Source organism: Perca fluviatilis, chromosome 24 (assembly GCF_010015445.1).
Source record: "Perca fluviatilis chromosome 24, GENO_Pfluv_1.0, whole genome shotgun sequence".
Classification (NCBI taxonomy): domain Eukaryota; kingdom Metazoa; phylum Chordata; class Actinopteri; order Perciformes; family Percidae; genus Perca; species Perca fluviatilis.
Window position 1 is genome coordinate 18,113,547 of NC_053135.1, and position 17,342 is coordinate 18,130,888.

At 44.3% G+C, this 17,342-nt stretch overlaps 1 protein-coding gene across 4 annotated transcripts in view; it reads right to left on the bottom strand.

Moving 5' to 3' along the window:
* Positions 1-448: 448 nt before the first annotated feature.
* abi2b (abl-interactor 2b) overlaps positions 449-17,342 on the bottom strand; it is a 29,459-nt gene continuing 12,565 nt past the window's right edge. The window contains exons 6-10 of one of the 4 annotated variants that reach the window (XM_039793726.1): positions 9,443-9,567; positions 6,717-6,881; positions 4,492-4,578; positions 1,694-1,879; positions 449-804 (exon numbers count right to left, since the gene is read on the bottom strand). In XM_039793726.1, the coding sequence (XP_039649660.1) occupies positions 629-804; positions 1,694-1,879; positions 4,492-4,578; positions 6,717-6,881; positions 9,443-9,567 (739 nt within the window). In that variant the 3' untranslated portion in view covers positions 449-628. The remainder of the gene's footprint in view (positions 805-1,693; positions 1,880-4,491; positions 4,579-6,716; positions 6,882-9,442; positions 9,568-17,342) is intronic. The other 3 variants (XM_039793723.1, XM_039793724.1, XM_039793725.1) reach the window with 3 other exon arrangements.

Below are 17,342 nucleotides of genomic sequence, written 5' to 3' on the forward strand. Positions count from 1 at the left end.
TTAAAATAAGGGAAAATCGGTTACAAAAAACAATCAAACGTGGCCGGGTTGGATCAGTGGGTAGAGCAGGCGCACATATACATAGAGGTTTATGCCTCGACGCAGAGGTCCAGGGTTCGAGTCCGACCTGTGACGATTTCCTGCCTGCCCCCCCCTCTCTCCCCTTTCTCACCTAGCTGTCCTGTCGATTAAAGGCGGAAAAGCACCCAAAAAAAAAAAATCAAACGTAGTCCAAGGTAACGCAAAAAAACTCTCAAAACGCAAGAAATCCACCACCGTCCCGGTCCTCCTCAGTCAAATAAAGAAGACAAAGACAGAAATGTTACAGGGAAGGATATATGTCGAGTAGTGGTTGTTTTACAATGGCGCCTGTGTCCAGAGTTTGTCATGTTGCGACTTCTTTAAAAACTCCTCCTCCTCCTCCTCCTCCTCCTCCTCCTCCTCCTCCTCCTCCTCCTCCTCCCTCCCGGTTCTCTCTTCGCCCGGAGGTGATCATGCTCTGTCTGATCAAAGTCTTTGACCTTTAAACCCACGGCTCCCCCTCCCCCTCCACTCCCCCCGTCTAACGCTCCTCCCTTTACTCCTCCGCCGCTGAGAGAGGGAGGGGGCAGGGGGGCGGGGGGGTTGTTCAGTCGGCGTAGTGCATGATTGACTCGACGTAGTTGCCGGGGAACAGGCCCGTGGTGCCGTTCATCACGCCCTCGTACCAGCCGTCGTCGTTCTTCTTGATGACGTAGATGATGGCGCCCTCCTGGAACGAGAGCTCGTCTTCCTTGTCGCGGGCGTAGTCGTAGATGGCCACCACTGCAGGGGAGAGAAGAAGTGTCAGGGTGCAACCGGAAGGTTTTTCTTAGAGCCCGACCGATATATCGGCAGGCCGATATTATCGGCAGATATTAGGCATTTTCCAAACTATCGGTATCAGCATTTATAATGGCCGATAAATTAATATTTATAAAATCGGACGAAACACCCTTCAACCATGTTCTGAGTGTTGGCGTTGAATAGTCTGTCCACCAGAGGGCGCTCTACAACCTCCCTGCTGGCAACACTCGTTTTTTTGTTGTTGTTATTGTGCTATTGTTCCAAGGACTTTAAGTTTCATATCTTAAGTTTGTATTTTTATACATTTTATTTATCAGAACTTTAATATATTTTGATGTTCCTCTGTTCTGACAATAATATTATTAAACTGCATTATCATATTATTTTAGTGAGGACTCTAAATAACTCTAAATAACTAATCGGTTTATGTTTCGTTACGCGTTTCTGGATTATTTTTTAAATATATAATCGGCCGATATATCGGAATATTGGATTTTTAAATCACCAAATATTTGTATCGATATCGGCCTTAAAAATCCTTCATCGGTCGGGCTCTAGTGTGTGTGTGTGTGTACATACACACACACACACGAAATAAATGAAACCATACAAATAAAAAAAAAAAAAAAGGCCGTCAAAGTGTCATAAACTTAAAATAAATAAATAAATAAAAAAAACTCAAAGAAAAAGTCAAAGACGTCAAGCGCCGACTTAGACCCTCCTCCTCCGCAGCGCTGTGGAGGAAGGTCTGGCAATGTGAGACGAGAACGCTGCCGACCGCCGCGTTGCAAGTAGCTACAAATTTCAACTGGTCTCGCCGCACATCTTCGGTCGGAGCGGTGCTTCGCGGCGAGCGGTAGAGGCGGACCTTTCTCCATGTAGGTGCGCGGGGCCCAGGGCGGGTCCTCCTCGGCGTACGGGTCACTGTACTCCACCACGGCCGACTCTTCCTCGTCCTCGTCGTCCTCGTAGTCCTCCGGCGGCGGAGGAGGAGGTGTGGGTTCCTCAAACACCGGCTCCTCGGCGGGCGGAGGTGGAGGCGGCACGTCTGAGACTAGAAATAGGTTTAAAAACAAAGAGGAACAATTAGAGGCAAAGAAAGGAGCACAAAGACGAGTTAGTCAGGGACACAACATGACGGACCGGCATTCCCCATGCGTTGGAGAGAGGAACAGAAAGAGTCCATGCTGGATGCATTCAGACAACATTTAAGCTACATGTACACCGCTACGTTTTGGTTTAAAAGAGAATCTTAATCTTAAACCTCTCATTCCCTCCGCTCTGGTGTTTCCCCCTCTCATTCCCTCCGCTCTGGTGTTTCCCCCTCTCATTCCCTCCGCTCTGGTGTTTCCCCCTCTCATTCCCCCCGCTCTGGGGTTTCCCCCTCTCATTCCCCCTGCTCTGGCGTTTCCCCTCTCATTCCCCTGCTCTGGGGTTTCCCCTCTCATTCCCCTGCTCTGGCGTTTCCTCCTCTCATTCCCCCTGCTGGCGTTTCCCCCTCCCGTTCATTCCCCTGCTCTGGGGTTTCCCCCTCTCATTCCCCCTGCTCTGGGGTTTCCCCGTCTCATTCCCCCTGCTCTGGTGTTTCCTCCTCTCATTCCCCCTGCTCTGGTGCTCTCTTTGGCGACACTGACGCCAACGTTTCTCCTCCTGATTGGGTCTCATGGGTCACGGCGTCTCGTTCTCTGAGACTAAGTTACAAACGTCACCATAGCAACTACCAGTAGTGGGCGGAGTCTCCACGCTGCCTCCTGTTTATGTCTAGTATACCAGAATGTTGATGAGATATGAGGTTTGGCCATGTTAGTTTAAACAGAGATTAGTTATACTGGAGATAAAAAACACTTGCTACACGGAGATCACTTTTGGCTCAAAACTCCGCTTAAAAACCAAAACGTATCGTTGTAAATGTATCCTTAGATACTCCGCACTGTGTATTTTATTCACCATGGAACTTCATAGCCACAGCCCTTTACTGAGACTGACCTGTAAGCACCAACATTCAAACACAGAAAACTGTGACACAACAGGAACAAAATGTACACATACTGATTCAACGTGCATTTAAAACGAAATTCAAGTAGGGAACTTGGTTAAAGGGATTCTCCAGAGAAATCCCACGACACTCACAGAAACAAAAAAAAAATAGAAATCACACGGAAACGTGATCATGCTCCTGAACAGACATGCTTCACCGTTCATTCATTACTTTGCTCACTTATTGTAGTGTTAACAAGTGGTCAACGACAAACATTTCCTGCGACAGGGAGCAGAAGTTATCTCCCACTTGGTTGCTGTTCAAACTGGGCCTGCTCGATTATTTTGGTCAATAATGAAATCAAGACTTTTGGAAAGATGTAAAAAATAATAATTGTGAAACAGTTAAAACAAATCAACAGTCAATACACTTGTACTGTGAAATTTCCTGTTTCAGAACACAAGACAAAATAAGAGTAAACGTGCAAAACGTCATGTGCAAAATAATCGTTTTTCTCGATTACTCCGTTTCTGTGATCGTATGAGACGAAATCGTATGAGACGAAATCGTATGAGACGAAATCGTAATCGCGATAACATTTTTCGATTAATTGCACAGCCCTAGTTCAAAATTCACAACTATTGTAACACGCGGTGTCCGAAAAAGAATCCTATCTTCTTTTGCTACTTGCTCAAGTTTGGAATAATTGCTAGCCATGGACGCAATGTTCTCGTTCACACAAAACAATTTAGAATCCTACACTGGAAGGGGCCGGGATTTGGATCCACAGGAAAATATGTTACAGTGCCGCTCACTCACAGTATGAGAACTTTAAAGAAAATCTACTTGGCAGATAATAAAGGTCAAACAACAGAATATAGAATAATCCGATCATACTGTCTCCCGAGCTCTCACTCTGACATATTTCAGATCCCTGACCGAGCTGATGTTGGAGGTTGATCACTTGTTTACTTCAATAAAGGAAATATTCCACCCAAGGGGACGAATGACTGACACTGAAGGCTCCGATATACTCGCTTTTTGGTAATGTAAGCAGAAAGCAGACGGAGACGTGAACGCCGTTGTTCACATACTTGCCTGCGTACTTTGCGCGTACCTGGAGGATTAGTCGACGACGTGTTATGAGTTTTCTGTTCCACGACTAAAACTACTTTTGAATGTACACAAGTTCCACCAAAACAAGGTCCTTCCCGAGGCTTTTTAGCAGAGGCATCGTGTCTCCGTCCGGTGCCCAAGACGATTGTGATTTGTTTAAAGAAATGCCAATAAACCAGAGCACGTTTATTCTCCCATCCAGGAATGCTGTGTGGACTAGCCAGACCCTCCTCCGCAGCGCTGTGGAGGAAGGTCTGGCAATGCGAGACTACTTGAGGATTAAGCATATATCCACCTGGGGGCAGATCAGGGCCACATCATACCTGGCCGACACGGAGTGTGGAACAGCTGCTGACCAGCCTGTCAGATGATATCTTGTGGGCGCGTAGCGTGAATTTCTGAAGACATGCACAACATGCGCTCCAAAGGAACGCAGGATACGCGTGGCAGCCATCGAACGTGTAGTTAAAAAAAAAAAAAATCTATATCGGAGCCTTAACTGTTGGGGAGGGGACTTGAAACGGACGGCGGTCATGCAGGTGGGGGAGCGAGGGGCTAAAAAACACACTTACTAGTCTCCTGAACTCGGGCCACAAAGCCCATCAGAGGCAGCTGAGGGGTGATCTGCATGGAGGGGGGCGGGGGCGCGAGCGGGCCGGCTATCACCAAACAGAATCAATGCACAGAGGCAGAGGAGGACGAGGCCAGAGAGAGAGGGAGGAAGACAGACGTAACAAACAGCAAAGACATGAGAAATTAGCTTAGAACATTCAAGGAAAGCACAGAAGAGAGCAGGGCTGCACGATATGAGGAAAATACAACGCAATTGAATATGGCGATAACGATATTAGATGCGATAAATAACCAGATATTAAAGTGTTCTCAAGTTCTGCTGCATTCAGTATTCTGCAAAAATACAACACATTGCTTGTTGAGTTTATAATAAAATTAAAAAGGAAATCATTTCAAACTTTCTTTTATTGAACAATTTGTTTTCAATTTCATTGAATTCAATATAATAGGCGTAACTAAAAGAAGAATTATTACAGTTATGTTATAAAATGCAATTTTCTGCTGATATTTTCTTTCAACTAACACAGAAAATCTTTGAGTGTCTTTGGCGATATGTCGCAGCCTTTCGAGATGGGTTTATTGTGGTGCTATTGTGGCAGATATCGCGATGACGATTAAAAAAACGATATATTGTGCAGCCCTAGAAGAGAGTTAAAGAACAGGAATAAGAATAACAGTAGAAATGCAATGTTAACATTATGTAAACAATGATTTCAGCAAAGTACAGACCTGAGATATCCATAATTATTCATTTTTCTTCCCATCTCTGGCTACAGAGATGGAAGATATGTGACAGCACTCCCATGAGTCAGAGCTGCATCTACTTCCCCCACCAATTAATCCAAAAAAGAAAGAGTCAAAATATTTACTGATTAATCGTTAGAAAACGGAAAAAGAGTTCAAACTGCCTGTCACAATTCCCCAGAGCGCAAGGGAGCGTCCTACAAATGACTTATTTTGTTTGACTAATGGTCTAAAACCAAAATATATTTAATTAACAATGTTATAAAAAGAGAGAAAAGTAGAAAATCCTCCCATTTGAGAAGCTGGACCCAGAGAATGGTTACGTGTTATTTACTTAAAACAATTAATCAATGATCAAAGTTTAATTGTATGTTGATGACTAAACCCTTAGGTCAAGTAATCTAGACTGAAACGTATTCCAGTGAAGATTTCTTATCGAAAAAAGGATAAGGATAAAGTTCATAGGCGTGGCACTGAAACCGGACAAATGGAGGACAAAAGATTGCAAAGAGCAGTGACGACAGAGAGAGCTGGTGAAGGGGGAAAAGTGTAGTTGTTAAGTTAAGTTGGCGGGAAATGACAGATCACAAAACCTTTTTTAACAAGGTGTAGACAAACTGGAAACAAATGAAAACCTTTGTGGAAAAAGGTGCTGAAGGTGGCAATCCCACTCAAGTTTGAGAGTATGTACCTGGGTGTACCTGTAAACTGTTATGGATTTATAAATAAGTATATGTTTAATATTGATAGACAGTAGGAAAGCCCTTACAAGAAAGTGGTTGATAACAGATTTACCCAAGGTTGAAGATCGGTTCCAAGTGATTCGTGACACGTGATGGAGAAACTCACGTTTACTGTAAGACTTGAGCACGATTTAAAGTTTAAAAACTGTTGGGCATCCTGGGTTTAAGAGATATCCACACTTAGATCAGACTTTACTCAATTGATGATGATCTAATTTATACGTTTTCTTCCTCCTAGTTTTTTTGTTCAGGCTACTCAAATGTTCACTGTTCATTTAAATGTTTCTCTAGGAGTAGATACATTCAGCTTGTCTTCCTTTTATACTGATTTTATTAATACATTTTACTTATTTACTTATTTTGTCCACTTTGTATAGCAATATCCTTTTTTTTCTCTCCACGTTATTCCTCCAGATTTTCAATTATGTTTACCCATTTCATTTTAGAGTCAATTATATGTATTAATGTGAAAATACACAGAAAAGTATTAGGGTTAAAAGGTTTATGTTTGGGAACTTCTACCAAAAGCTTTCATGGACTTAAATGTGAAAATAGTAAACGTCTCTTCTTGCACACACACACACACACACACACACACACACACACACACACACACACACACACACACACACACACACACACACACACACACACACACACACACACACACACACACACACACACACACACACACACACACACACACACACACACACACACACACACGTAAGCGGTACCTGGGTTCTGGGCGAAGTGTGGTCCCCCGTTGAGCTGGCTTTGGTTGTGGGCCATGTTGGGCTGACCGGTGACGGACGCGGGTCGGCGATACGGCAGCGAGCCTCCCACCTGCGAGTTCTGGGGTGGCTGCGCCGGGCGGTTCATGCTGTAGAACTGAGGAGCGCCTGAGAAGAGACAACACCAGGGGGGCACAGCACAGGGTCAATTAACAGGGGTCATACAGCAGAAACAACACCGCACACGGAAGCGTCGCATATACCCGTGAAGGGCAGAGTCGTGCCTGATCGCTTGCCTGGCTGTTCATACCAGACGCATTTCTCCTAGGGTTGGGCATCGTTTACGATTCCGATTCCTAAACCGATTCTTGAAAAACTGAAAAATGACATCCGAGAAAGGCTCTTTTATACAGTTTAAAGCCACGCTTTTGACCGCTTTGCTTTAGGCATTTTAAATGCACTAAAAGCTAGCTAATGATAGACTAGCACAGCAAGTAGTGCTGGGCGGTATACCGGTTTGTATTAATTTCCTGTATGATATGAATTTTTCATATATACTGTAATAACGGTGCATTGCCGCAGAAAGCGCTACGACCAAAATAATCTGCGAATGACATTCATTAACGATAATAATAAAATACAGGGGCTGCAAGCCAAGCAGTGACAACTCCTTGCAGAAACGGTCACACAACGACAACAAATAAACTTTTCATTGGCCAATAGATTTCCTAAATTCATTGTCTACTCACACTTTATCAGCCGAATCGGGTTTTTTATGAGGAGAAATGAATGAGAATGAGAAAATGCGTTTTTAAAATGTCCTTAAATTCATCATTCATCCATTGGCTACTCTGCTAACAGCAGCACTGCACACAGATACGTTACTGTACAATATCCAGCCACACAACAACAACAAGAAGCCTGAATAAATACACATGAATGAAGAGTTCAAATGTTCAAGCATTTCACTACACAGCTCATGCATTTTACATTAGAAAACAGCACAAGCATCAACACAGACACGGGCGGCTGATGAGATGCTGTGCGGTATGAAGAGCAGCAGCAGAAAATCTGAGGTAGGCGGCAGAAGAGCTGCAGGCCGGCCAGACTGGGCAGACTTTTTGATATTCCAGACACAGGTTCTGATGAGCGAAGTGCTCTACGATGGCCTTCAAAGTAGAATTTCTTTTCGAGCACTTAATAAAGACTCAGTGGCTGAATGGAAAGCCTTCCTTTTGAAAAGGAAATTCCATACTTCATTATCGTGTTTACCTTACACTTTCTTAACTCAAGATTGCATTTAAAAAAAGATTTGATTAGGTGTGCAGCACCTTGAGAGGTGGACATTTCTGAAGATAAAGCAGAGAAGGCTGTGGTTGGTATCTGAAAGCTTTATCTATCTCCTAAAGTAGTCGTAACCTGGAACAAATACATGATGCACTGACCAGATCCATCTGATTTTGAAATGGTTCTTAAGCCTCGTTTACGCCAGGCAGTCCAGTTCAGTTAGAACGATCATTTATTTAGTGATAAAAAGGGCCTTTAATTCATAGGGCAACATATTCAAAATGCACCAACGCGTGTTGGCTTGACACAGTGTATTTTTTATGTCTTGCCCTATGAATTAAAGGCCTTTTTAATCACTTTTTGTAACCAACCTTGAGTGGAGTAACACTTTACATGAAGGTATCTACATAAGAGTGACATGACACTGTCATGAACACATGACACATGAAGCCTAACCTAACCTGTTACGACAAAAACCGAATGACACTCACTAAAAGAAGCGTTGTGTCACAAACGTTTATTACTTGTTTATAATGTTTATGACACGTTCATGACAGTGTCATGTCACTCTTACTTAGATACCTTCAAGTAAAGTGTAACCGGATTTTTTTATGACTTTTGGCCATAAATCTTTTTGTGAATTGTATTTCCTTCCATGAGCACCGGTGGTTAAAAGGATACCAGAAGCACTTTTGCCACTTCTTTCTGGGTATCCCATTTGCTCGAAAGTTCGGACATATTTGAAGTTCATCCCCTGATTTTACAAATGGGAACTGACACTGTTACATTACGTCATTTCCGAACTTCTTCCTAGGAGAAACCTTCTAATAGCCGTCAATAGTCAGAGCAAGCTGTCACACAATACCACTGAATATCAAGGGTGACGCCAGCGGATGAACCCATCTGGGTCTTTCAAGCAGGAGGATGCATGTCGGGGGGGGGGGAGGCGGGATGGAGGGGTGTGCAGGGGAGCGGGTGAGCTTCTCCTGCCGGCGGTTACACTCACCTTGTGCAGGGTTGCCGTAAGCAGCGGGGCCCGTGCCAGTGGGGGCCGCAGAGGCAGGGAGCTGGGGAGGGGGTGGGGGTACAGGCGGGATCTCTATAGGGGGTTCGGGGCCTGTGGGGGGCCGTCTAGTGCAGTGGTAGGGGCTCCGGGGGTGGTGGCAGTGTTGGGGGGAGGTTGAGCCGGGTTGGATGGGACGGGGGCTGAACCGAGGGGGATTGAAGAGGTAAAAGATAAAAAGGGAGGAGAGAAAAAGATAGTTGAGGGACGTCAGGACAAGATCAGAGTGAGAAAGGGGGGGGGAAGGAGTCCAGTAGATCCAGGGTTCCTACAACATCTTCATCTCACTTTAATTCAAGTTAGTTTCAGACACGAACACACGCACGCACGCACACACAGCGGTCATCTGTTTGGAGAAGAAACAGGAAGCGGGCGTTACCTGGGAAGGCGGTGGGCGGGGCTGGGGTCGGCACGGCGATGGGCACGCCCACGCTGCCACTGCCACTGTTCTCTCGGCTGCTGCTGCGACTGCTGCTGGGATGGCTGCCTCCGCTGCTCCCGCTGCTGAGGGGGTGGGGGGGGCAGCACACACGTCAGACCCCAAACGCCCAAACAAACGCACTCCGTCACACTGCCATACACTCGCACTCCTGGGGCACGTTCAATCTCAAAACGGCGTGCACCGTTTAGCTACGCTTTCCGCGTTGGAACGACGGGTTTCCTCGGAACGGTTGTGAAACGGCTTTGAGTTGCGTTTTCTCCGGTTTGGTGGGCGTGTCTCTCGTTTATTGGCTGGGTCCCAGGTGATACCCAATCAGCAGAGACGCGTCTGTGAACTCGTGGTAATAACAAGGCAGAGCGCAAACAACACGGTGTTCGACGCACCCCGGTTTCAGTATAAAAAGAAAAACGTGGTGCTACGTTTTGTCGCGGCTGAACGTGGCCCAGGCAAACGTCGCACCTCTGTGATCAGATTGGGCTCGCCTGATTCTTTTGACAAAGATGATTATTTGAAAATGTGACGCCCTTTTTTCCATTTATTCAAAATGGCTCTACCTTAAAAAAAATTAATAAATAATGCAATCAAATCTGGACTTCTCGCCCCTTTTCGACCAAATAGTTCCAGGAGACTATGCAGCAACAGGAACTAAACTCAGGAACTTAAAAAGAGCATTTCTGGGTCATTGTCGCGTCTTTTGAACCGCGAAGATTCTGCAAATTATTCCGACGGCTGAGAAGACGACGACATCTGCATATGAAGCGTAAAACCACACAAGTCGTCGTGTTGCTCAGTGTACGTACTGTGGCGTAACTCCGATATTTGAATGGATGTGATGAATGATGAATAAATGGAAAGGAGACATTCTGTACGGAGACGGAACGGAGACTGACACTTCAAAGTATCTGATGTGCCTCGTGCTTTATTTCGGTGCTAGTAAGCGTGATGAATTACTTCGCTCACTTGCGCTCCGTGTTCTTCTGAGCTCATTTGCAAACCATTTAACACTCTATTTAGATGAATCAAAAGGCCGGCAATGTAAAATTGTTTAACATGACGCATAAAAAGTACCAGAAATAGTTGTGTAAATGCTTAAATAACATGCAGTTTGGTTGTACCACACCATTAGTCCCACAGGTAAGCTTCATGAGTTCCTGAGAAAAGTTCCTGCGGTAGATCAGTGGATCTCTCATTTTGGAAGAAAAACCCTTATAGCAGGGCTTCTCAAAGTCCTGACCGAGGTTCGCACCCGGAACCAAACGCCAAGTCAATCCAGTCAGCCCTCGGGTTATGAATACATTACATAATGAAGTTGAAATAAAAAGGTGAAGAAAAAGTAACAGCAGAAAAGTCAAAAAAGCAACAAAAACATCCTTCCTTTTACTGTGTGAAGCTGAAAAAATGTACCGGTACCCAATTCCATGTAACGGAAAGAGAGGGAAGGAGAGAGAGAGAAAGAGGTAGTGAAGGAAAGAGAGGAAAGGAGAGAGACTGAGGGCTAGATTTATCAAGCCGTTTGCGCCTGTTTCCAGGCGCTAATTGGTCGCAAAGACGGACGTAACCGATGCGGGCTATATACAAACAGGGCGCACTTTGTCAGTGAACACAACATCATTTAGCGTTACAGATCAAGCAGCCATGCAATATTAGAGTTACTGGAAGAAATCAAAGATGAAATTGAATCTCCCACTCAGCGTTCACATCCCATTCCAGCAGTTGTTAAACTCCTCGCTACATTACAAATATCGGCATCAGGATCATTTCAAACAGTCATAGCATCAGCAGTGGGAATATCGCAGTCTGCACTCAGTCATATCATAGCACAAGTACCGCTTTGCTACAGCGCAATTTACGTACAGTACAGGCCAAAAGTTTGGACACACCTTCTCATTCAATGCGTTTCCTTTTTATTTTCATGACTATTTACATTGTAGATTCTCACTGAAGGCATCAAAACTATGAATGAACACATATGGAATTATGTACTTAACAAAAAAGTGTGAAATAACTGAAAACATGTCTTATATTTTAGATTCCTCAAAGTAGCCACCCTTTGCTTTTTTATTAATAAGGGAAAAAATTCCACTAATTAACCCTGACAAAGCACACCTGTGAAGGTAAAACCATTTCAGGTGACTACCTCATGAAGCTCATTGAGAGAACACCAAGGGTTTGCAGAGTTATCAAAAAAATCAAAGGGTGGCTACTTTTACATTTTTTTTAGTTATTTCACACTTTTTTGTTAAGTACATAATTCCATATGTGTTCATTCATAGTTTTGATGCCTTCAGTGAGAATCTACAATGTAAATAGTCATGAAAATAAAGAAACACATTGAATGAGAAGGTGTGTCCAAACTTTTGGCCTGTACTGTCTAGTTGAGAAAGAACCATTGATGATTGTCAGGTGGGTTGGTTCGATATTTAAAAATAAACAGGCGGTGATTACCGGCAGATCGAAGGCGAAATCAAAAGTGCCGGAGGGAGGGGAAAGAGGGAGGGGGAGAAGGGAAGAAGAGAGAGAGGAAAAGGGGGAGGGGGGGAGGGGAGAAAGAAGGAAAAAGAGGGGGAGAAAGGGAGAAAGGGAGAAAAAAAGGGGGGGGAGAGGGGAAGGGAGGAGGGAGGAGAGGAGAAGGAGAGGAGAGAGAGGGTTTAGTAAATGAAAGAAGAAGGAAGAGAAAGGGAGGGGGAAAGAGGGAGGGGGGGGGGAGAGGGAGGGGGGGGGGGGGGGGGAGGGGGAGGGAAGGGAGGAGAGGGAGAGGGAGGGGGAGAAAAAAAAAGGGGAGAAAAAGAGAAAAAGAGAGAGGGGGAGAGAGGGGGGGAGAAAAAAAAAAAGAAAGAGGGGAGGAAAGGAGAAAAAAAAGGGGGAGGGGGGGAAAAAAAAAAGGGGGGAGAGAGAGAGAGAGAGAGAGAAAGGGAGAGGAGGGGGAGGAAAGAAGAGGGGGGGGGGGGGGGAGGGGAAAAGAGAGGGAAGGAGAGAGAAAGAAGGAGGTAGGGAAGGAAAGAGAGGGAAGAAGAGAGAGGGAAGGAGGGAGGGAAGGAAAGAGAGGGAAGCTGAATTAAGGTACCGGTACCTACATCCATGTAACGCTTCCAAAATCAATACTAAAAGTTAAAAGTGAGTTGATTCAATGTTGTTGTTTATTTATTGACAATCGTTTCGTACCCCTAAACTTAAAAAAAAAAAAAAAAAAAGTGGACCTTTGAGGGATAGGTTTGAGAACCCCTGCCCTAAAGGATTCATCTTTCTGCAGCCGGCCAGGACCAATCCTGTGCGCCGTGTTGAAGTCTTTGAAGTTTCCCTTCCTCAATAACTCACATTATTAATGTGGCATCTTCAAGGAGAATTTGATGTTATAGTGCGAGCTGTTATGCCTTTGAAATGACTATGTCACAGTGATAAAAAAATAAATAATGAAAAAGCAGCTGGAAGCCTTTACCAAGGACACACGACACAGGCGAAAGCGGTAGCGACACAAGACATAAACAAAGATATGACACGCTGTAAAACAAAAGCAGGAAGAGTCAAGACACGTTGCTGAGAGATGAAAAGAAAATAAAATAAAAAAAAAATAAGAGCTGTGGATGGAGCGGTGCAGATTAAGACTCGTGCTGAGAGGAGAGTGTGGGAAAGTTATCTATTTCTGGACCAGAAAACATTTGGCCATCAGATTAGGCCTAATGATCAAACATTTAATATTGTTCACCCTTAGGCTTTTACTTCTCTCACGGCAGACAGGGGGAATCTGTGGGGAGGGGGGGGGGATGAGCTGACATCGGGTTGACAGGACTGCGGGGGCGACGCTGCCTATTTAATGACTATTGCCATAGGAACCTGTGTCTAGCCATGCTACAAATACAGCTCTGGAGCTCTACCTCGTCCTCATTTCTTTATCCTTTTTTTTTTTTGAGCGGCGAGGAGGGAAAGCAAACAGGTGAGGGATTTCCAAAATAAACCAATTCGGTACATTCACTGGGAAGCAGGAACTGTTGTACAAAAAAGGTTAACGTCTGGGTCAACCTTTAGGTGAAACAAAAAGGAGAAGGGAGTAAAAGGGATTCCCACGGTGAGTCATTTCAGAGGTGGAAAGGGAAAGGCATGTTCACAGGAGCTGGCTCGCATTTTTAAGAGTGTGAGAGGAGAAGAAGAGAGGGGGCAGGAAGTAGAGAAAAAAAGGGGGAGTGTGTTTAAGAAGTGTAGAGAGGCATGCTGGGAAGGTGGGTGGGGAGTGGGGGGTGAGTAAAGGCTGTGCGGTTCTCGGTCGCGGATACGGATCACGGTGTAGAGCCTCTGCTGGCGCGCGATTCGTCGCCGGACTCGAACGTAATCGTTTAGGATAAAGGCCGAACGGCGATCGAGAGAGTGGCGCCGTGAGAGAGGTCAGGAGGACAGGAGTCGAGGGGAGAGGGGAAACATCAAAAACAGAGAAGTTTGGGGGGAGGAGGAGGAGGAAAGCAAGAAACAAAACAAGTGCAAACTAAAAAATGGGCTATGACAGGTGAACATTGGGGGTTGGCTGATGAGAATCCACAGGGGAGAGGGGCAGTCAGGGGGCGCACTGTCGCTGCTGTCGGCTGGAAAACCACACCTCCAAAACAAAAGATGTACACTGTGTGCTTGTTTTTTTTTTTTCCATCTAACTGGCAAACACATTTCATGCCAACTTGAGCGAGACCGCACTGAAGGGATTAAACTGGCTTCCTAAATGTAAAAACAAACAAACAAAAAAAAAAACAACCAGAGGTCTTACACCTCACTTAAGAATATTCTATCAAAGCCATCTTAACACAGGGGTCTTCAACCTCTTTTAAGCCCCTTAAAAAGGACCCCTTATCTGAGAGGGAGACGGAGCAGGGACCCTCTACTACATACTTTATAAAATTAAGTTGCATATTTAACTGGGCCTACAATAAAAGCCTTAATACAAACCTTTTGAGTGCATAGAAAACCCAGCGGTGTAGTCTACGTGACACACAGGTAAATGCAGTATTCCCACTAAGAAAGCTCCAGGATTTCCATATACCCACTTAAAAATGCGCGATGGCACGTAACAACATACTTTCCATGATATTTTTGATATATTTTGAATTCTCATCTGTGTTTTTCTTCTTTCTTCACATAGGCTAAATAAAAAAGGTATTTCCACCGTAAATTGGTGCATAAAAGTGTGTCAGAATGCAGGAAATGAAGTCTTTGACGGTCAAAATTTCCCTGGGGGAGGAAAAACCCAGAACCCCCCATACAAATACCACTGAGAAAACCATAAGCTATAAAAAGAAGAATTGTTGGTTGGATTTTATATGTGACAGATACAGTGAATCCTTAGGATCCACTGTATCTGTGGCTCTTAGTAAGCCTATCATTAAAGTTTTTGTTTTTTTTGTTCACACAGGCTGATTTATATTTGCTAATATGTTGGATTCATGCTAAGAGATTTAAATTTTTGAAAAAAACTTTAAAAAGTTGCAAAGGAACTCCCTTCATTCAGGTTGCCAGATGATGGTCTAGTACCGAAAACATCGCCTACTGTGAAATCAATTTTTTGCAAGTTAGGCAGTGTGCCGGAGTTTCTTTACAACCTTTTGACCTACTTATCCCGCTCCCACGCACCTGTCTCACGTTATGGATGTTCAAAATATTTCTCTATACTGAAAAAAAAAAGCCCTGCAGTAACTCTGAGGACCCCCTAAGGGTCTCGGACCTCCTGTTGAAGATCTCTGACCATAACGAAAAGGTCTCAAGTTACTTACTGATGTATTGAGATGTTGGTAGATGCTGACCAGTAGCGTAGGGTTTCCCCCACCATTAGAAGTCTCTAACTAGGTGCAGCAACGGAGCCAGTTTTGGTGGCACCTAAGCCGAACGGATGTGAAATGCGGAAAAAAAAAAAGGGGGGGGCCAAAAACGTGGAAAACGGCATCACACAAACGGAAACACTTTTCTTAGGCCGGCTGCACACTGCCTGTGTGGCGTGAGCGTGGCATTTCTGTTGTGTGGCGGCTGCGTGGCGTTGTCTAAGTCTTTGCACATCAGAAACGTGTCTGTCGCGGCGCTGCTGCTGCTAGCCTTGTCTGTACACATGCATGTTTCCCAATGATAAAATGAAATACCATGTTAAACATAAATATATACTGATATGATTACAGCAAAGACAACATCGGCAGCATTGACGGCAAAACAGGCTACAGAATATTTCGTTCTGTATTGATAGGTGCAATATTTGAAAATCTAATTATTATTATTTTTTTTTAAATTACATTTATATCTGCAAACCTAGAGACTTTCAAACATGAAAATGTCATGCATTTGTGTCAAAATGACATATAAACATTTCTAGCATACACGCGTTTTCTGGCGCGGCTCGAGGCAAGCCTGAGACGTGCGTGTCACGCAGGCAGTGTGCACGCTCTAACCTGTTAACATGGGAGCCAAAATAAAAACGGACACGCCACGCAGCGGACATGCTCACGGCACGCAGCCAGTGTGCAGGAGGCCTTAGATCTGAGGATTGTAGTTTGGACTTCTTTAACAAGTTTTGTCTTTAAGCTTTTTGAGTGTTTTTGCATTTATTATATTCTAGCTTTGCCAACGCTTTAGACACAGATATGACAATAATAACGGTCCTAATTAATGTCAAATTGCAAAAAAAAATGTATTGAAAAACCATGAAAAATCTTATTTTAGTAACCCTAAACCCCCCCCGCCCCCAATTTTCGCACCCAAGTCTTCCACAAACCGAGGGAAAACGCTGAGAAAGGTATTTAAACATAGCAGTTGTGTGTAGATTAGAGTCTCATTGCTGTATCACTGATTTGGGAAAGCAGCACTGGCAGAGTCACTTTACCACCAAATTACAAGCTTGTTTAATTATTATTTATAAAAAAACGTTGTGCTTTTCGTAAGGTCATGAAAGAAGACTTATAGAATTTTAAAAAGAGCAGCGATTACTCTGTGTTAGGAGTCCTTTGCCAGAGAGTTTCTTTGGACAGATGGGTGCATTTTGCACTGAAAACAGGACAACAAAAGCTATGCGATGCTGAAATTAGACAGCATTTTTCATGGGGCCTAAAGAAAAAATGGCATCAGAGTAAATGTTGGTTTGAATTAAATTCCCATCTGTTGTGCCAAAGTGTCGCTGAGCATGACTGCGAACCCACGCCTACGTGTTCTTAACCAGAAACCTGCAAACTCATTAAATAGAAAACGCGGAAAGTGGTTTCAAACCCCGACAGCAGCGCTACGCTGATGATGTCCTCTTGTTTTTAAAATGGCGGGGGCGGCGGACAAAAAAAAACACAACCCTGAGATTTATTGATCTGGGCCTGAAAAGCTGTTGTGGCATGTGAATTTCCCAGCTGACACAGCGGGGATGACCCATCTCTGAGCACTGTTGCTATGGCAAAACGTTGCTATGAGGAATATGGGGCAGCCAGGAGTGGGCGGGCTGGGTCACAAACAAACACACAACTGAACGTAAATTAAAAAAAAAAAAAAAAAAAGAATTAAGAAGAAAAAAAGGAAGTTGAAGAACAGGAGACAAATTTAAAGTAAGATGTCCGCTCGCAGCCGCGGCAGACAGCATCCGCAAAGTAACTCCCGTAAGCTCTAACCAGCGGGGACAATTGTCCCGGGCAGATAAATCAATGAAAGTCCCCCAAAACAGTGTCTGTTCACTGATTAAGGCGATAATACAGAATAGGTTGGTTATATACAGAGGTGGAATTTAACTAATGTGCGTAATGTAACTTTTCCAGTCCAGTTTTTTCGGCTCGGTCTCTCGCACCTCCGCTGTGTGTCGACGTGTGGGAGCTGTGGAGCAACAGGAGGAGAAGTTTGGAGA